The 20,969-nt window shown below is 45.1% G+C and overlaps 1 protein-coding gene across 7 annotated transcripts in view; it reads right to left on the reverse strand.

The window, feature by feature from the left end:
• Positions 1-2,114: 2,114 nt before the first annotated feature.
• STARD13 (StAR related lipid transfer domain containing 13) overlaps positions 2,115-20,969 on the reverse strand; it is a 468,749-nt gene continuing 449,894 nt past the window's right edge. For all 7 annotated transcript variants that reach the window (XM_081814819.1, XM_081814820.1, XM_081814817.1 and 4 more), the window contains 7 exons: positions 15,939-16,137; positions 10,962-11,172; positions 10,235-10,349; positions 9,181-9,402; positions 8,207-8,424; positions 5,097-5,273; positions 2,115-4,385 (listed from right to left, as the gene is read on the reverse strand). In XM_081814819.1, the coding sequence (XP_081670945.1) occupies positions 4,268-4,385; positions 5,097-5,273; positions 8,207-8,424; positions 9,181-9,402; positions 10,235-10,349; positions 10,962-11,172; positions 15,939-16,137 (1,260 nt within the window). In that variant the 3' untranslated portion in view covers positions 2,115-4,267. The remainder of the gene's footprint in view (positions 4,386-5,096; positions 5,274-8,206; positions 8,425-9,180; positions 9,403-10,234; positions 10,350-10,961; positions 11,173-15,938; positions 16,138-20,969) is intronic.

A 20,969-nucleotide genomic window follows, 5' to 3' on the forward strand; every position in this document is an offset into this window, starting at 1 on the left:
AATGCACTGATCTGTAAGTGAGGCTACTCTGGAAAGTAACTCGAATAATGCATGACGAAGCTGTGGAAAAGATGGAAAGTGACTAAATTTGTGGATACATGAAATGATGGCCCATAAAAAAAGGTATTAAAAAAAAAAACATTGTAGTGAGGCTGAAAGCCAAAGAAATTTATAGTCACATTACTCAGGGTCCAGAAAATATTAAACCTTTTTTTTTTTTTATTTATTCATTTGAGACACAGAGATACAGAGAGAGAGAATATGAGCAGGGGGAGAAGCAGAGGGAGGGAGAGAAGCAGGCCTCCCGGTGAGCAGGGAGCCCAAAGCGGGGCTTGATCCCAGGACCCTGGGACCATGACCTGAGCTGAAGGCAGACGCTTAACCTTCTGAGCCACCCAGGCACCCCAATATTAAGCCTTTTTGACTGTTGTTTTACAATAAAGAAATACTGTGGATAAATAGTTGTAAGAAACTTATATTAAGTAAAGCATGTCTAAACAGAAATGGACATAGAACAAAGTTGTAATTGACTGGTTGACAAAAATGTTGTGAGTAGAGGCTCATAGGAACCTAGCCCTATTTTTCTGCTGGGAGCAGTGGTTCAGAACTACTACCTGGTGACAAGAAGGGACTGCTGCTTCTCACTATTTCTATGCCACACTGTCTTCTTTGTATCCACACCTCTGCCTGCCCAGTGTGCCACCCTCATGCAGTGTTTGGTGAACGCATTCTGCATGAACAAATGATGCAGGAAGTTTTGCTTCAAAGGAACAGCATTACTTGGGATTTTGAGCCTCATCTGTGCACAAGGAGGATGTGGGTTGGGAGGCATCTGGGTGGCCTGTTGGGTGGGATTACTAGAATGGAAGTCAACATGCAATGTACAAAGGATGTAGTCTGCCCAAGGCATGTCCAACACAGCATGTTCTCAGTTGTTCAAACTTCGTGGCTTTACAGTGTTACAATGCTGTACCTTCAAGTGTTTATTTCTTAATCCCTTGTGCAGTCAGCCCCCACTGATTTTGTTTTTGTGTCGTGAGTGACACTCCCCTTTGCTGGGGTCTATTTTAACCCTCTATGTTATTTTCCTGAGAAGAAGACATATAACCAGTTTTTCTGTAGCCAAATATCAAAAGACAGAAGTAGAACAATGTCAGACCTAAGAATTTCAAGTATGCTTGCAATCGAGTTTGAATTCATATGGTCTAGGGTCTCGGGACATTTGTAGCCAGTGGCTGCTAGAATGACCACCATGTTCTCTTCTTTCAGATGGAAGGACAAAGGGGGCAACTGAAATTTCTCCTTGGCCTCTGAAAGGCAAAACTTTCAAGTAAACGGGGAAGGCATGAGGGAGACGCGCAGAGAGCAGAGTTTAGAACATTTTTATGGGGGCATATGGTCTTTTGGGCTAGTGGCTTTTGCAGCCTGTAGCTGAGAATGCTAGGGAGAGCCTGCTTACTTAATTTGGAGCTACTTTTGTTATCTTTTAGAAGTAAAGCAGAGAACAAACAGAATGAAGGCAAGAGGCTTAGAGTCAAATGTGGCTACTCTTCTTGGTCTAGTGGTGCAGCCAGAAGTCACCTCATCACACCTCATTTTGTTGTCTACTCAGTGAAAATGAAATGTAGCTAGAATTTACTGAATCTTTGATAAAAAATACCATGTGTTTTTATAACTTCCAGACTTAAGAACAATGAAATGTAAAAAAATAAGCCCTTCCGATCACTTTAATGCCTTAGACACAAATTAAGGCACCCAGACTGTTAGTGAATGTTGGTAACAACATCCTTGTATTTGGGAGAGATACTGAATACAGGTTTTCCACTTATAGGATGAAGCATGAAAATCAACATATATTTTATAGAAAATAGGAAATATTTAATGTATATAAATTTATTTGCCTTGGCAATTATTTATTTACAATTGATGATTGATACCAACAATTGAGGTAAGAATATACATGAGGTATAAATATAATATTTAAATGCAATATCATATTTTACTTCCATTGGCAAGATAACAATGAATAAAACACTGTGGTATTTGACAAACAAGCTTGATGCATCCTTTCCCTCCTTTTTCCTTTTTTTTTTTTTTTTTTGGTAAACGCACTGTGTTATGCAGCAGTGATGTGATTAGTACGTGCGTAAAAATAGAAAAGCCAGTCAGATAATTTGAAGAGAGGAGTCGTCAGAAATACAATCATATTTGTTTTTAGTGTCCTCTTGCTTCCCAGAGTGTATGGTCTTAGGGCCAGCAGCACGAGCATCCCTGAGACTTGTTAGAAATGGAGACTCTTACTCCAGACTGCCTGAATCAGAGTCTACGTTTGAACTAGATCTCCAGGTGATACAATTCGATTCCTCCTTGTGTGTCTATCATATTTTGCAAACACCTAGGATTCCATCTGTGGACCAGTATTAAACTAGACTAAACTTCGTTAATCTTGTCTTTGCATAGGGAAGTAATCCATCCTATACGGTTAAATTTAAGACGCATGGCAGAAGTGAATTTGTTTTGTTCACAGAGCACTGCCCAAATTGAAAATTATGGGTTTGCTGGCACCTTCTTGTGTAGGCAAGGAAATGAAAAATTCCTGCGTCATAATTCAAATAGTATGATTTCCCTTGCACCATACAGAATTCATATATAGCATTTTTTATTTCTCTCAATAAAAGAATTGCACATTGCTGATAGGAAGAAACATTACATAATAACATAAATGCATACAATACAGAAAAGGGGAAAACTTATTTAATTTTTTTTTTCCTCCCACACCAGTTGCTAAATTATGATACCAATCTCTCATGGATTACCAAAGAAAATCTCTCCTTGAAACTGAACATAATAACTTATCTTCCTCTCTACAGTTGTTGAATTACAATAAAAAAAACCCCACAACTTAAATCCATCAGCAATTGGTTAAGGAGAGTCAATCAGCTTAGTCTATACAATAATAAATAAAGTTGGGTCAAACACCTAGGTAAGCTTGACTGGCTAATGAAGAAATATGAAATTAAGAAACCTGTTTATATTTTCTAAGACTAATTGCAGAGCATAGTTTTGGTTTTACCGTTAGTTTAAAACCCTGTCTTTCAAATTGCAAAACTTGAATGAAGAGCATTGTATGTAGCAAAATAAGAATTCCCTGAAACTGTGATGGTCCAGGACTCTCGAATGACATCACCTCCCCTTGCCTGGCTTCCAGAGTTCAATTCAGTGCAATATATTGGTAAGAAAATGCCAATTAACTGCAACCAAACAGGGCACTGGTCATATAGAATGACATTTAAGAACATGATGAAATGTATCTATGAAAACTTGATAAAACACAGAGGCTCCCTTTGGCTGTGAATATGCAAAGGCTATGCTATTTGGCTCTAACCAGCAGGGAAATAAAGTTTCTTTCAGTCACCCTGTGCTGACTCCAGTGGCCAGTGGGCATCTGACATTTTCCCGAAGCTGCAGCTGGCTGGGTCCCTGGGCAACTGGTCCCCCAGCCTTACCTTTGGTCACAACTTCTTCCCCACTTCTGTGCTTTTTAGAGGAGTAAGTGTTCTTTTCCTGGCTTTATCCAACACTCCACACTCCGTTTTTGAATAACACAAACTGACAACACATAAGAACCTTTGAATGTTGTTTTCCTTTGGTTCGCTAATCTTTGGTTAAACATCAGGGCAGACTGACAGACTACACATTTTCACACCTCGGTGTTAGCAGCAGATTCTGCTCTGCTTACAGGACAGTGGGGGGATGGGCCCAGAGCAACTTGGAAAGAACCACGTGAGTGAGGAAGGGACTCACTGAGTCAGATGCGTTCCTTTTCAAAAGACGCAAATATATATAAAATTGGTATTGTACATATATACAGTAAAGATAGAGATATACACACATATGTACATATGCTATACAGACATTTATTTACAGTTACGAATACGCTTCTTAGAAGCCTTTAAATAGTAAATTAGGCAATGCACAAGGAATAATCCGTTTAATTTTAAGTAACATAGATAAATGTTCTGATTTTTAAAAATATTATATTAGTAGGGATGTAGCCATCTCCAGGAGGGCTAGGAAAGTTCTCAGAAATTCTTGCATCTTCAACATTCTGACTCCTCAGTGTTTCCATTTTTAAAAGTATTAACCATGTCATTCAATCTCTCTTTTTCTCTCTCTTTCTCTCTCTCTTTCTCACGAGCACACTCTCTCCCACAAGTGTTTCCGTTCACTTCCTCTTCCCTGAGTTTGATGTCACACTGGGGAAAACTCAGATTTTAGTTTCTGGACCCTCAGCAATGAGGGGCTGAAAAGAGTTTCTAATCCTGGCAACTTCCGCTGCACACAGATGTCCGAAGCCTTTATTGTACCACTCTGGGGAGTGACCTCTGTGGGGACAAAAATCAGAAAGGAAGTGGGAAAGGCTTTTTCCAAATCTCAGCACTTTATCACAGTAGACAGGGCTGTCCTGTGCCCTGCTCATGGGCGCACTTGCCTACAACTGGGGGCTGACCCCTGGAGGACCCGAGAACCTCATTCTGTCATCAGGTGCCTGGAAAATGCTCTTCTGACCAAGTATTCAGTCTGTCTTTTCAGTGCTAAGATTCAGACTGAATTCTGGAATTCACTGAGGAATCTCAGTGTCTCTGTACCCAGACGAAGAACTTGTTCCATGTCACGACTGCCCTGAAGGGGCTGGATTTCAGTTAGCTACTTCTCCAAGCAGGGCAACAGGAAGGGACCACACAGGGAGAGCAGGTATGACAGCAGCACAAGAGAAGGGGACTCGCAGTGACTGAGAAGCCACCACGTGGTGTGTTTGCTCTGCGTGAGAAGCACATCTAGGTAAGTGGGAACAGCGCTGAAAAGAAAAAAGAGCAGAGGGCTGCCAGAGAATGTCAGAGTTTTAGGAAAGATGAGGAAAAGGAAAGCAGAGAGGGGGAGGCATCAGTAATCATCGACGAACGCATGCTAGTGGCAGTGAAGAAACAAAGTATAGTGAAACAAGACGTCAGGACGGCAAACAGGGCCCTGGCGACTCCGCCACTTGAACTGAGGCTCCCAGAGCGTGCCTGCCATCCTGGGTAGGGCACACTTACTTCAGGTCTATCCTGCAGATGTGGGTCAGTCTCGATTTGCCAGAGCCGCACGGTTCTATCAAGTACTGAGAATCCATCACCACGGCCCGCACACCGCCCATGAGCTGGGCTTCCTCGTGCTCCACAGAGAGGGACACCAGGGTACACATGCCTTTGGGCAAATCAGTCTTCCAGGTCCTGTAGCAAAACAACCGGCACGTCAAAACTAGGACTAAGAGAGAAAGAAAAACCTGGACACAGCACTGAGGGTTACACCTACATTTTCCTGCTCAAATCCCCATCCTACTTACTCAGATTAAACTAATGGCTTCCATGAGGGTATGTAAAATTTTTACAGTGCCATTCAAAGCAAGCCTCTCAGCCCGCTGACCCAAAGGCCAGCGATGGTCTCGCAGCTTTCCAATCTGCCTTTGGAACCCCCAAATTGAGGCTGCAGAGGTTCCTGGCCATTCCTGAAGGGCTGGTCTTGGAGTTTTAGAATTAGGACTTGTCCATTCCATTCATTCAGCAAACATCTACTGGGCACAGGAGAAGCCACTAAGGACCCAAAGGTATACAGCTGAGGAAGAGGAAACAGACGTACAAAGAGACCCACAGAACACCAAGGAAAGTGTGGTGATGCCGCTGTGCACACAGTGCTCTGCAATCCTGTGCAAGGGAAGGCGGGGCATGCAGGAGAAGGCGATGCTCAACTCAGTCCCAAAGGAAAGAGTGAGCTGGTGGTGCTTAGCCTGAAGTAAACTAAACCCATGTGGCTTTCTAACTGTTTTCAAATACCTGAGTGGCTCCCCAGTGGAATGACAAAGGCACAGCTGATCTGACCCCAGCAGGCAGAGACGGGACAGCATGTGGCAGCTCGGGAGAGGGAAGACCTGACTCACAAAGTGCACTCTCCAAAAATGAACCAGGTGGTATGAGGAGTAGTAAGCTCCCTGTTACAGGAGCTATTCAAGCAGAGACGGGGCTACCACTTGGGAAAATGTTGTAGATGGAAGTCGGGAACCATGAGAGCATCTGCATAACGACCATTTCTATCACAGGACACAGGTTTCATTATCATAATCCCAGTTATTTACCTCACAAACCCTATCCCTGGCTTGGCCACGTCATCTATAACTTTGTCCGTCCTGTCCTACCGCACCAGAAGGAGAAACTATTATACGTGCCCCACAAGAACCTGGGAAGAAGCAAGCCATACACAAATGCTGAGCAGCTTCTCCACGGGTGCGACCGTTCTCCTCATGCGGGATGATATGATTAGCAATAAAGATGGGGAGGTGTACAGATTTGTGAGGATAAAATGGAAAAAGCTGCAGTAACTATCACAGAAGCTCCTGGGGATTTAGAGAAGGAGATAACACAAGTGCAAGTGGCAATCCTGAAGGGATTGCTAGTCTAACAGGGCGGCACTCGGAAGACAGGAAGTGTCTCGGCTCTGCGACTTCCCCACCATACTTGTCACTTTCTACCTTCTGGTATCATAACCACAGGCATCCCTGTTGCAGGAACCATGTCTGGTGCATGGTTAATATTCTCGAGTGTTGTGTTCTTCTGCATTAGAGACTCATGACCCACCCACTTTCTCCTTCTAGTTGTGGGTCAACTATCAATGCTGTGAGACTCTGCCTTAACCACTATATTTAAAATTTAACCCCTTACCATCCTCCTATCTTACTTATCCTCCGCCTGCACCCCTCCCCATAGGATGGGTAACATTATCCCCTTACTTATTATTTATTGACCCTCCCTCCCTGATAAAATGTAAACCCCGAGAGACTGCAGGTCTGTTGTATTCACTGCAATATCCCCACAGCCTCCCCATGGGGCTGGAATGATGCTCTGTACTGAGCAATAGGCTGGTGGGACTGCCGGGTGGATCGAAGGAGGGAGGTTCCATGCATGGACTCTGGCCCTCAGCCCCCTCTACGGGGAGGGAAGAGGCAGGCTACGGCATGGCTCCATCCACATGGCTGCCATCCCAGAAGAACTATTTGATTTGCTGCTTACAAGAGTGAAGGTGTGCAGTTTAAATTCCATGAGATGGCAAATGTCCCCATAACCGTGGTAATAAGCCACACTTAAGACTGCCCACATTCTCCACCAGGATCCCCAGGTTGCTAAGACAAACACATATATTTAAGGAGAAATGGCCCTTCAAATTCAGGGTCCCAAGGACCAATTCCAAAGGCCCATGTGAAAAGTAACCTGGAGTTTGCCATCAAAACGATTTTCGTAAAGAAACTATTTGAAATATACATTTGGGAATTTCACTAGCGATTCCTTTGACACTGCTAAATATGGGAAGAGACAGTGTTTGCCATCAGTTATCAATAAAAAAGAATACATTGATTTAATTGTATTTTATTTGCTTTCTTAGTTTCCTCAATCCGTGTTCTTTTGGATTCACTGCTGACTCTCCAGCTCAGGGGCACAGCTGCACACCCCCGTGTCATGGGTTGAGCTCCCCCTTCCAAACCCAGAGGGCAGGGGGCCAGAACTCAGCCCATAAACCGATCAGAAGCAATGCTTCAACAGTAGACAAAACACTTGCAGGCCTTGTCCGGCCCTGCAATCTGACTGGACATCTGACCTTCTCTGCATAGTTGGACCTTCAGGGTTGTGCCAAGCTTTCCCTACGTAGCAATGAGTTGTGAAAATCTGAAGTTATACAGATGGGTTTTGAAGTTACACACACTTCATGGGGAGTTACACAAACCCAAGACTTGCTTTCCCAGGGAGGAAGGCAAAATCAGGAGACAAGTCCGATTCGATTTGCATAATTTGGCAGAAAGTGCAACTAGACAAACAGCAGCTATTCTTGGGACTTTGTTCTGAGGAAATGAACAATATTTACGGCCTAATAAACCGTATGCTCCATAGCGAAAGGGGCCAGAAGAGAGGCCGGCAGAGCCGTAAATTGGGTGAAGGAAGCGGGAAGTCAGGCATAAATAGAGCGAAGTCAGGTTTCACGGAGGGAAATGCGCGCCAGCTCAGTGCTCCCAGTGGAGGCTGAACTGCGGTGGGAGAACGCTGTGAAATGGTTAAATATGCAGCTCTTCATCTGCTTTTGGAAAAAAAAAAAATACCTTAAACCCTAGAGTCAGGCTTACCTGAGAACCACGAAGTCTCGGGAAGGGTGGGGGGCCATGCTGTTCAACACGTACTGATAGATTTCTGTTTGCTTGTCCAGGGTTTCCACAACCTTCCACTGCACAAAATCCTCATCCCACAGGTGGCGCTCTCTCAGCACACGGTTCAAAACCACGGAGGGGGGCGCTTCTACCTCCACAGAGGCCTTCCACAGCTTCAGCGGGTGCCCGTCTCCCACCTTAGGAAAGACACCATCGAAGCCTGAAGAGGTCAACTAGTCCCAACCCACACATATCGCTCTCCACTGGACCTTCACAAAACATCACTGATGGTGTAACTGGAAAGAGTGATTCTGCACACCTCAGGTTTAAAATTTTAGGATGTTCATCTTTAGGCTTAGAGGAAAAATAATAATGATAAGACGAATAGTAACCACCAACCCATACAGTATGTACTGCATGCCGGGAAAGATTCTAACGCATTTGATTTGTAAATAGCCGTCCTCTGACCGTGGTGGGATGATGTCCATTATGCAAATGAGAAGCCAGGCAGAGAGAGGCAGTGACTTGCCCAACGTCACACAGCTAAGGGACAGTGATAAGACTGGCAGCCAGCAGCCTAGCTTCACAGTCTACACTCGGGTTATGTGCAACAGGGACAGCTCGGCAGTCTCCAGAGTGGATTTTTGACCTGTTCATGGGCGTACCGAGCCCCATGGACAGAACGGCCATTTATTTAATTTATTTATATATTTTTAGAGGGTGGTGGGGAGGGGAGTGGCAGAGGGAGAGGGAGAGAGAGAATCCTAAGCAGGCTCTACACCCAGTGCAGAGCCCGACTGGGGGCTCGATCTCACGACACCGAGACCATGACCTGAACCGAAACCAAGAGTCAGATGCTTAACTGACTGAGCCACCCAGGTGCCCTGGAAACAAATCCCTGCTTCTTACACCGGACTCTTTGGGGGTAATTTTTTCCAACCTCTTGAGATTACCTTTTTGAAAGCAAGATCTGTGTTGTCTGTGCTGGAGCACGTGACCCAGCCTTTGAACTTCTCCTTGGCTTCTTTTTGGAGGCCCTGGACAAGATGTTCCAGGTATGTATGGAAAGTTGCCCCGCTCTCCTCCAGCTGGGTCCCCAGGTCTTCCAGAGTTGGAGCGTGGATCTCAGCCTCCATGTATGAGTTGTGGGACTGGGCTACCAACTCATGCGGGACCTGAACCAACAGATGCACGAAAGAGCAACATACCGAGCTAAAGAGATGCTGAGACTCATAGTTAGAGAAAGCAAAGTAATTTTGTCAAAAACCACAGTATGGGCAATGGGCCTAGTGCCATGGGGCAAGGGATGTTTTTCCAAGATCAGCGGCAAGGCTGGGGTGGGGGAGTTTCCTAAAGTCAGGAAAAACAAATACGTTTCTGAGACTACGGTTATTATTCCAAACATTGCAATGACTTCCCTTTCAGTCTTTCCATTTTCCTTTTATTTTATCTTTAATGTGTTTTTATTCAGTTTGGCAAAATGTGGCCTCAGGAAACTTAAAGCACACAGACTTAAGGGAAACATCAAATATGACTTAGAAATAGCTTTACCTTTTTAGCACACTTTCCCCATTACAAATGCCAACTTTACCACAAAAAGTATGCCAGAAGTCTAGTTGAGTTCCTTCTTGAACCTATCTGTGGCTAAACTCATAAGCTGTCACGGGGGATTGCTCAATATCACGCATACGCAGATGTTGAACTTCATCAAGTCCAAGTTAACAAATGCAGCAGAGTTGGCTGGCTGGCCTTGAACCTGAACGGAAGGTAATGTGACCGTTTTCTTGAAAACCATCAGCATAGTAACCCCAGCTGTCTAACTGGCAGAGCCTCGATTACTCAGCCAGCTCCTCACACTTCTTGGGGGCAAAGACCAGAGCTACAGAGGGTACTATTGTCATGGTAAAATCAGGAGCAAACCCCGATAAGCCGCAAATGCAGCCACCATCCCAAGTGTCTTATCTGGCTCCAAGAGCTAGAGGAAGGCTGCTGGAACCTTTCGCTCACCTCAAACAGTCTGTCGCATTCTGTGATCATGTGGGCAAGCCCCTGCGCGGCGGCCAGGTTCTCACTGAGGTCCTTTTGATCTGGCTTCCCCGTGGCGTATTTTTTCTGTATGACTCTGTAATTGAAGGGCAGAGTCATAAGCAGATCCCTCACTCGAGAGCTTTGCACAACACAGAGCCCAACCCTTTTGTTGTCGCTTCACGCCCGGATGCTGATCCAGATCCCAGACTTTCTCATTTCCAAATAAAAGCAGTGATCACATGGCCTAGATACTCTGAGTCAGGCTAAGAGTCTGATAGTTTATAATGAAAAGCCTTGTAAAAATACAAGGGCAGGAATGACTGCTGGGGGAGAAATTCGTCTATTTCTTCCCCGAGTTTGAAACCAGTCACTGCAGGTGTTAGTGCCTTAAGTCCCCCCCTTTTCTCATTAAAGATTGTAAACAGGGCTTCTTGTACTTCTTCCTCCTTCCCACCCACACACTACCCACAGACCACAGCACAACTTCTCGGGCTTTCTGGATCGCAGTGGGCATCCTTCGAGACTACTTGGATTCATATCTAGCATGTGAATTATGGTCACCTCAAAACACTTTCTGAGTATAAACTAAATGCCGACAAATCCTTAAGTTGAAATACAACACAAGAAGTGTTTTTTTTTATTTTTTTTAATTCAACTATAGGAAATACCCGGTTTAGGATTATGGTTGTTGATGAGAAAAACCCACCTGGGGGAGCTTTCCTTCTTCAGTAAATTAAGATGGAAGAGGGAGGGGGCCAGACACACGGCAAGATTCATGGGTGTCATCTGGTTCTCCTCCACCAAGTTGACCACGTCATTGAGAAAGCACAGCAGCGTCTGCAAGACCTCCCTGCTCTCGTCGGCCAGAAGTAGGATGGCAGCCTGCACTGCCTGCAGCCGCTGCTCCTTGGGGACATCTACGGAGAAGTGGGTGCCAGGTCATGAGAGGGACAGCCGCAGAAAGAGCCAGCCGGGACACAGTGAGTAAGGTCCACCTTCCCGTGTGAAGACGCACTCCGAGACATGACCATCATCCCCAACCATGGCGATGGCCACTCATGGCACAAAGAGGTCAGTCACTGCTCAGGACCCACAGCTGGTGAGAGGCAGAGCTGGGACGGGAACCCCAGCCGTCCACCTCCGAACCCTGCCCCGTGCCTTTACAATGAGAGCTATTTGGCAAGGAACGGCCCCGTCCTGGCCTTTCACGGTCTCTGCGCCATCCACCTGCTCAGCTGTGTCCAGACTGGTTTTCTGCTCTGGCTGAAGTTGGCGATAGGCTGGGGCACTGTCAGCCTGGCTTCCCTCATGCCCACCCTCCCACCAGACAGCTTGGGAAGCACCTTTCGGGATGCCCAGGGCTCTGTGGGGCGTGTTTGGACACCACTGTGTTAGGGGACGGCAGCCTCGCCTTTCCCCACCCCTACTGGAGCCTCCAGGCCTCGATGCCAGTTTGGCACAATTAACCATGGTGGGATCCAGCTGGTTGGCCCTCTGGAATGACTCCTAGTGGGTCAGCTCCTTAAGCATCAGCCGGACGCATCTTTCTTTTTCCTACTAGTCACCCAGGGCTTGGTGCGGAGGAGGTGCGTTATTGGCTTCATGTGGTGACCCAGTGGCATGCATTTCATAATCTTGGGGAGAACGGAAATTGAGGTTGTGCTTGGGGAAGAGGAACCAGGCTCGCTAAGGTTATGGGGCGAGTCTGGCCCTGTCAGGCCATTCCCCTTCAGGGTGGTCCTTGTGGGGTGGTGGTGGTGGGTGCTGGTCATGCCGACTTAGAAGGGCACTGGCCCCGAATATATGCTGTGAACTGATAGGGAAAATCATGGCAGATGGGTGCTAGGCACTGCATTTTGATGCCCCCTGGCTGGGTTTATTACTGATCTTTTAGGTCTGACTCACTGCCCTTATTCTTCTCACTCCAAAAGATACCATCAGGAGCTCACTTTGGTTAAACTGTCTTTCTTAAAATACCATATTCTAGAGCAGGTCTCTGCAGTAGGCTGTCTGTCCTCTGAAAGGGTGGAGGAATGTGCCTGTGACAATCTTTGACTTGTGAGAAGAAAATATCAGGACTTCCAATGGTGTTTACGTTTTCTCTCATACTTTAAAAATACTGATTGGTTATGTTTTATAACATGCACAGTGGATCACAGTAGATCACAGTATATTTCTATTATGAGAAAGAAATAAGCATACATGCTCAGATATTTACTATTTATAGGGTACATGATAAAGACATCTGGAGCCTGCTGCCCCAGAGGGGCTGTGTGTGACCTTCTGCCCGGGTCCTGCTCCTCCCCACCATCGTACATCCCAGCGCTGGGCACACTCCTGGCCCCGGTCAGCCAGCAAATCCACATTTCTGGAAAAGCCTGACTACATTCCATGTTCTAGAACCCATCTCTACCCCCACCACATCCAGTGTGTGGCACAAGATAGATCTGGGTTGAGTAGAAAAGAGCCATTTTGTTCAAATTATAGCAGAACCTTGTTCTTTTTTTCTTGCTTGTGCTGAAACAGGAGATACTACTAACAATTTCAAGCTTGTCACCGAAGTGTTAGAAATTCAGTTGAGCCATTGAACTGCTTTTAATATGCTGCTTTAGCTAAGATGTCTAGTGTGTACATTGTTTAACTTTAGATGGCTAACCTCCTCTTCACAACAACATTTTTAAGAGTCATCTTGTCATGGCTACACACTGTCTCAACTTTCCCTTCACTCACTTATTCCTTTATCCATCAAAAAGTATCTTCTATTATTTTCTACTAAAAATGATTGTGAAGGTCAACCATTAATCCCTAAATTCAGTGTTCATTTTGGAACTTATCCTCTTGGACCTTTGTCACACTTGACATTCCTGTGGTTCCTGCCTCTTTCTCAGCTCTCAGGAGACTATTCTAGATCTGTGTATCTAAGTGTTGATAATAGCGACCACGCGGATGGCTATCAGCACCTCAAACGCAACATCCAGTTGATTCTGAACACCTCTCCTCTCCTTGCCCTCACACCAGCTCTCCTTCCCCTCTTTTTTTCAGTATTCTCCCAGTCACCAAACTTTAAGACTACCGAGTAGTATCTGATCCCTCCATCCTTCTCCCTCCAGGAGACCAGTGGGTTTCAACTATTTTCATTATCCATCCAAACTCTAATCGTTTGAAGAAAGTCCAAGAAGTAACACAGCTAAAATTAGAACTGCTCTGGAGAAGGGGAGGAAGAACAGTCCTCTTTGACTCCAGAGTCTATCCATGGAACACTGAATTTCCAGTCTCACTGCTGGAAGTCACTGCAGGTAATCAGCACCTCAGTTAATATGTTAGCTTACTCACTAACCCTCCGTTCTTGCACAACCCAATATCTCTTGTTCAGCACTTCCAGATTCATGGATCACAAGAGCAGTCCTGATGGACATTCACCCTTGTGGCAGACACAGACTTGGCTGCCTACTGAATACCTACTCCCTCCTTCCTCCTCTATAAGAAAATATACTGTCTGTTCGGGTGCCATCTGGAATATGTTCAGGGAAGATGGGCCCTTTCCTTCCCTCATACTTTGGGCATAACCATGTTGGCCTAAACCCAAAGTGGTAATCCCAGTCCTCTTTCCAGTGACATTTAAGGGAGAACATGTAGACCATTTCTGGCCTATGGGACCAAGATAAATGCTAGGAGCTTCTATAAATTTATCTCCTTGATAAAAAGAGACATATGCCCCAGGGGAAGCCCTTCTGCTCTCTTCTTGCCTTTGAGTGTGATTTTGGGAAGACACAATCATTGTAAGTTGTGGCAATCGTATTGTGACCTTGAGGGTGTAACCGAGAGAGGCTGACTTCAGCCCTGGCATCACCGAGCTGTGAAATTAACCGACTTTGGAATTTCTTAAGTCCAGATTTCTTGTCATGTGTGATTATAAAATTTCCTTATTGTTTAAACTATTTGTTGGATTTCTGGTTCTGTCTTTACAGCTGAGAGTACTGTAACTGGTAACCCCCTCAGCAACACCCAAGGGTTCCTCAGTGCTTAACGAATCAAGTGTAAACTCTGCGCCTTGACATTCAGTGGCCTTCCTTGGGATGGCCCTGGTCTAATTTTTCAGTGTCACTGGTACTGTGTCATACAGTTACCACTCACACAAGCCAGAAGAATACCCTGGAACCGCCTGGACCATGCTCATGCTATGTGAGTCATTCAAGACACGTTCCTTCCATTCCTCCACCTTCAGCTGCCAGTTCCCCACCAAGTCCTAGTCCTCATCTCAACCTCCTTGGATTTTCTTTGTAACCTTATTATGGAATTTCTCCAATCTTGCTGTATTGCAGTCATATATGTACATGTCTCATCTCCCTCAGTTGTAAGATCCTTGAGAGCGGAGAGTAAGTCTTACCCACCCATATCATCTTCAGCGTGCGGCACTGCCCTGAGCATAAGCGGAACTCAGTAAATGTTTGCTCAGCTAAAATAAACACTGCTTTGACCTGGTTTATTGTTGGTGAGTCTCAGAAAGGGCCAAAGGGATTTATTTCTTAGAAACAATCTGGCTTTAACCTTAGACTAGTGTCGACCCTAACCTTAGAACTGATTAAATGTAAAGAGTCATATACGACAGTTCCAAACCATGAAGGAGGCTTAACTGGAAAATGCAGCTCGACCTCTTAAGGCAACAAAGTCCTGAACTCTCTCTGTTTGGGCTCACGTGACGTGTGTCATTAATTTAACTTAGCCTATTCACTTTGACAAAATAATATTTATTTAGTGGGTCATCACTTTATCCTGTTTTTACAAGTGCTATTTATTATAATCCTTTTTGGATTTGCAATATTGTAGGCTCCTTAAACACAGCACAGAATTCTCTATAGCAAGGATCTTCTTCAAATTGGATCAATTCCATTTGCTGATCCCCACTTCAGGCATATTTTCCTGAAAACTCAAAGTCCACAGGCCAAATATTTTTTTTTTCTAAAGAATCAGGACTTGGACCACTGAAATAATTTATAATCATAACATTACTGCGTCTAGAAAAGAGTCACGTGTTCATTTCTACTACCCCCTTTGTAGCTACCTTTAGAAGGATACGCTTATTAATCAGCAATTCTTTTATTCAATGATTATTTTAATTATAGGGGCTTTGCTGAGAATTTTCAATTTAACATCACTTAAAAAATTCCAAGTGAAGATACAAATTCGTTGCATTAAACATAAGCTTGATTTGGTTTGCCTACTTTTTGCCAATTAAAATACACTGTATTAAAATACATTTGTTTTTTATTTCTGGTCATCTTAACACACTTGGCTTTGAATTTCATATATCCCAAGGCAATGCTTAATCTTTAAAAACTTAAATTTAAGTTTTAAAAAACATTTATAAACAAAATAAGTTCTATTGTGTCCCCTTCTCATTTTAAAGTTATTAAAAGTACACTGAGAGTTAGTTTTAGACCTTATGCAAAACCCTACTGAGAAGGAAAACTCTGATGTCAAAAAAATGCTTAACAAATGGCCTGGAGATTTCCATGTCAAACTGGGAACACAGTTTACTTCTGGAAAGAAGCAGAGAATGATAACTTTTATACATTTCTTTAGGGATTCATGTACTACTTGTGTAACTAGACCTCAGTCTATAGAATGCTTTTTAAGTGGATGGGTGCACATGAGGACACTGATCTGCATTCCTTCCACTTACACTGATAGATGTGGAGGAAGGTCTCGCTGAGCTTGTTGGTGAAAAGAGGCTCCGGGAGGTCCCGGAAGAACTGTTTTACCATATCTGCCACGTCATACGCAGACTGGTCCTCGTAGCTGACATTCTCGGGGAAGTTCTCGTTCATCTGACGTAACGCATGGATTCGAGATTTCACGCCTGATTTTCGAAAAAGACCCACCTGAAACAAGTCACAGGGACATGTTAGTGAGGCCACCTTCCCCCCAGCCATCCTCTTCCTAAGGCAAGCACTTTGGGAGTAATGAGAAGGCATGGAGTCAGGGCTGGATGAGCAGCAACTGCATCCAAACTAGTAAAATGTAAATTAGTAGGTGAGTTACTTCGGGCAGTAGTTGAATGCTGACTCCCTCTCCTATAAAATAAGGGTAAGAATAATATCCCACCTCACAGGGTTATTGTGGAGACTAAGTGACAAAATACGTATAGCTGTGCTTTGTAACCTGCAGTCTTCTTGACTAAATGCTATCATGTCATTCATTTATCCAACAAGCAGTGATTCAATACCACTCTATCTCAGGCATATTTACACTTGCTAGGCATCGTTAGTGAGCAGACCAGACAAAATTCCCTGCCCTCTAGTGTTTACACTCTAGTGGGGGTTTTGAGAAAGTTTGGTCAATGGGAGGTTTGGTGGCTCCCACATAAGCAACCATATCCAGTGCACCTTTGGGGGAGAGGTGTAGGGAATATGCTCCTGAAACATAATAATACTATAAGCATGTATTTTGATTTAAAAGTCCTATTTCTTGTCCTTCTTTGGAATCCTCATAATACTCCCTATGTGTGTTTCTCATATGATGCTTGGCACTTATTACTCTGCCTGATTAGTGACTATGTGCATAAGCCGTGGCTCTAGTGAGGATTCCTGGGTGGCATTTTTTCAGACTTCAAGACATTGTCTTAGGCCTTTTTCATCCCTAGGGCTTAGACCCCTCTTCTGCTTGACAAATAAATGGAGCAATAAGGCACCCAGAAGATAATGCTCCTAGTAGGAATGAGTGAGGTGGAGAGGAGCCCTAGGAGAACAGAGATTCCTGCAAGGGTCGGTCGGCAGCTTACACTCCAGGCCCCTCTAGAGGCTCTGCACTCCGGACTTGCCGCTACCCAAGAAAGGGCTGAGTGTCCCTGACACCTGCCCCCACCCCCACGGGCTTACAGTGAATTTGCATATCTGCTATTCTTAAATGCCTGTAGGGCATCGAGTTGCTCCACCTTGGTCCTTCATTCAACCAACCTCAATCTCTCCTTTTCTCATTCCTCAAGGGCTCACAGGCTGGCCCGTTTCCAAAAAGCAAGGTAGGAACATTCCAAGTGGCCAGCCAGGTAAGTGGCAGCACACCAGGGAGCCACGCCGCCTCCTCCCTATGCCTGGGGAAAGGCGCCGGGCTGTGTCCGAGGCGGCTCCGCGTGCCAGGCCGGCCTTGACCCAAGTTCAGGTGTCTGAGGAGAGCTCTCTTGGTTATTGCTATAAATGGAGAGCAGTTCTAATTCCTTTTAAGTACAGTGACAGCAAGGGAAGAACTCCAAGCAATTAGAGAATACTCAGGGATTTGTATATGTCAGCTGAATAGGTCGCAGGGGAAATGATCCACTGCTACTCTTTGTGGCAATAAAAACCAGAATTCTCGGTAATACTTTTCTTGCATTCCAAGGCTTATCACTCTAATTCCACAGATCGGGATATTCAGGCATACTGTCACTTAAAACGTTAATTGCTCTCTTTTTTATCCTGAAAGTTTGGAATATCTAGAAAATGTGTAACTTTGCCGTACTTAGATGTCTCTTCAAGAGTCTAAGGAACACGTGTCATCCTCTGGCAACTACTCCAAATGTCACCAAAGTGCACGAGAAGAAAGCATGTACTGTCAAAGGAAAGATTCAAGACGTCAAATGAATGATTACTAAAGTGAGATCCATCCTCAATGTGTTTACATTCTCGACTCCTCTAGTTCTGGAAGGAGGCCCAGGACAGTGCCACAGGGCTGTGCTACACGGGAGTTCTCAGAATCCCAGGGCCCGGAAGGTGAATTCCTAAGTGTGACTCACAGACATTTATCCTCCTGTGAATCGGTGTTACTCCCTTTGAGAATTCCTGTTACTTTCTCAGCAGCAGAGAAATATTGATTGGAATCTGTCAAGAGAATAAAGCAGACAAGTGTTTGTGTGTAAACTGCAGAGCATCCACTGTGTCTTGCTGGCTTTATTTTGGGTGCACACTGGTGTGCGTGCGCAAACACATCCCAGCAGTGTTTTCTTTGTATTGTCTGTTTCCAAGTTTCTTTCTAGTTTCAGCAAATATTGTTATTTTAATTATTTTTGACATGTCAGGAGCTCTCCAGCTGCAGGCTCTGAGCTGCTTGTTCTGACTTAGATCTCACAGGATGTCCAGAGGGCTGTCAGGTATTTATTTGTTCTGCCTCAGATTCTGACAGTAACCTTCCCGTCCCACCCTTATCTTCCAGGGACGTGGGAAATATCTGTGGGATCTGTGGATTTTTGTTGGAAGCACAGAAGGAAATTTCTTTCCTGAACCTAATAAAGAAAAGGTGGTCTGAACTCAGACCAGATTCCAGATATAGTAGCTAAGGAAGGCAGACGGGAAAGAAGGAAAGAAACCCCAGTCTTCAAAACTCGCCTTGAGCTGATGAAAAAAAGCACGCCGGAACCACCCTACTTCCTGACTTCTTGTCACGTGAGCTCATGAATTTCCTCTTGTTGAAGCCATCTTGGGACAGTTTTCTGTTCCTTGCAGTGGAAAACTCCCCAGACACAGTAAGCAGAAGATTCTTCCAATGGTGCAGAGATCCCAAGAACAGGGAGAAGTCGATCTACCTTCACCAAACAACCACGGGTGGTGGCCTGAGTGATTGCCAATAATCATTGCTTCTTTAGAAGAGTTTTCAAAGTGGTGATCAAATTGGCACTGTTGCTTCTGAGGGCAGCCTTGTCATCACCATGGGTGGGAGGCTGCCCCAGATCCCTCAGCTTCATTATGAGGAAGCCCCAAGGGGTGTGACATGTCTTTCCTCTGCCTCTGTGTCTGTCACCACTGGTAGTCACACAGGGCTCCACGCTTGGCTTAATTCTCTGCTGTCACCGTTTTGAAATTCTTAATAATGTATGAACAGAGAATCTCACATTTTCATTTTGCACGAGGCCTTGCAAACTGCAAACTCCCTAGCAGGTCCTGCGCTCATGTACCTCTAAAGCACGGCTCAGACACCCTCTCCGAAAAGGGGAGCTCAGTGGCAGCAACTCAGCGTTCATTTTAGAAGCATCTTGCACGTGATCACTCATTTTACAGGTAAAAGGGTGAGTGGTGAGTGTTCCCTTGGTCTTGTTTTTCCTTTCCTCTCTGTTGTCTTCTACCCAAAAACCCAGCTCTGAAAAAGCAAGGAGTATAATCTGAAAGCAAGGAGTATAATCTGAAAAGGTCCCAGAGCATCACTTATCTCATCTGAGGGAGGCAAGAGGACTGTGAGGAACAGCCAGCAGGTAGGGGACACTTGTACTGAGTAGGAAGTGTCTTCCCAGCATAATCAACCTTCTAAAACTTACTGTTCTAGTAGAAGGAGAGGTCAGGCACACGAGTGCTGCATTAGAATTCAAATTTCATCTAAATAATATTAAACCTCCTACTTGGCATCCCTTTTATGCTAATCCTTTCAGTCCTTGACGATGTTTATCGGGACTTCCTTTTGCTCTTCTTCAGAAATGGGCTCGGCTAATGAAGAAAGGTTGGTTTTATTCAGAAAAAGAAAGGGTCCGAAGTACCGTGTGTGGCGGGTTCTGATTCTGAGCCCCGCAGGCTTGGCCTCTCCCTGCGTGACTCCATATTCGTCAGGACAAGCATCACCTGCGTCTCTGTACGCCGCTGATTTAGGGCAGAAATAAAGCTCAGCCAACAGAGCAAGGCTCCTCTCACACACGGCTATGTCTGAATACAAATGGTTCATAATTGAGGGCCAAACTTCCTTATTTCAGCTAGGGCCAGCTGCGAGGGGGAGAATAGCTACACTGTGTTTCATCATATATAAACTGTTCTGCACTTGGGGAGTGTAGGAGGCCAAACGTTGGCCATGTTTCAGGGCCCTGTGGGGCTGCATTCAACTGTCAGTGATGAATGCTTATGTTGGAGGTGAACGCTTAGCAGGAGGAAAAGGGGGCCAGCTCATTGCAGGAAGCCTCCTCCCCTGAGATCAGGGCAAAGCCCCATGGGAGAGTCTGGGATGGTGGGTCAAGGACACAGTGTAAAGGGAGGCAACACAGAGGCCAGTCAGCGTGGTTTGGAGGAAAGGTGTTCTGGGATGTTCTGGTCTTCTACGACCCAGGGCATGAGATCTCAAGATCCTGTGCAGACCCGAAACTTTTTAGTTCCAAGGAGGTGCTACTGGCAAAGAAAGAACAGGCTAATGTGATGTATGTTCCTTCCCTCTTGCTCTTGTCCCCTCCTTCTTTACTGATTCATTCACTTTTATTTGCTCTTGTTCACTCTTAAAGCTCTACAACAGTCTTCCTTTTGAGCCTGGTTTTAATTCTTCCTTGTGTTTGTCCCGTTTTCCCTTGCTCTCTTCTTATTACCACCTTCCTTTTCACAGGGACCAGAGGGGGTTCTCTGTGTGCTTCCCACACTCTGTGACTTCCCAGGTGGGAAGCCCCACAGATGTGGAGTGCTTCATAAGGGAGTAATGGGCTCTGGTGAAAGTCCCCTGGACATCTTACAGATTCTTACTTTTGACCGATACAAGAGAGGGTTGCCTTATTCCTTTTGGTTACATTTATAACCCATATTTATGTCCTTGAAAATAAGTCTTTTGCCTACAAAGCTTTGCCAGCACATGTTTTTTCAGTAAGGCGTTCTTCCAGATTGAAAAAACCTGTGAGAGGCTTGATGTGGAGACTGAGAATAAGCCAGCGAGCCAGGACTGGGGAGATTTTGGTGCCCGCTGTCCTTCTCCCGATTTGTAGGACTTTTGCTTCGCACAGGAGACT

This window comes from Leptonychotes weddellii, chromosome 3, assembly GCF_054177405.1.
Source record: "Leptonychotes weddellii isolate Sample4059 chromosome 3, ASM5417740v2, whole genome shotgun sequence".
Taxonomy (NCBI): domain Eukaryota; kingdom Metazoa; phylum Chordata; class Mammalia; order Carnivora; family Phocidae; genus Leptonychotes; species Leptonychotes weddellii.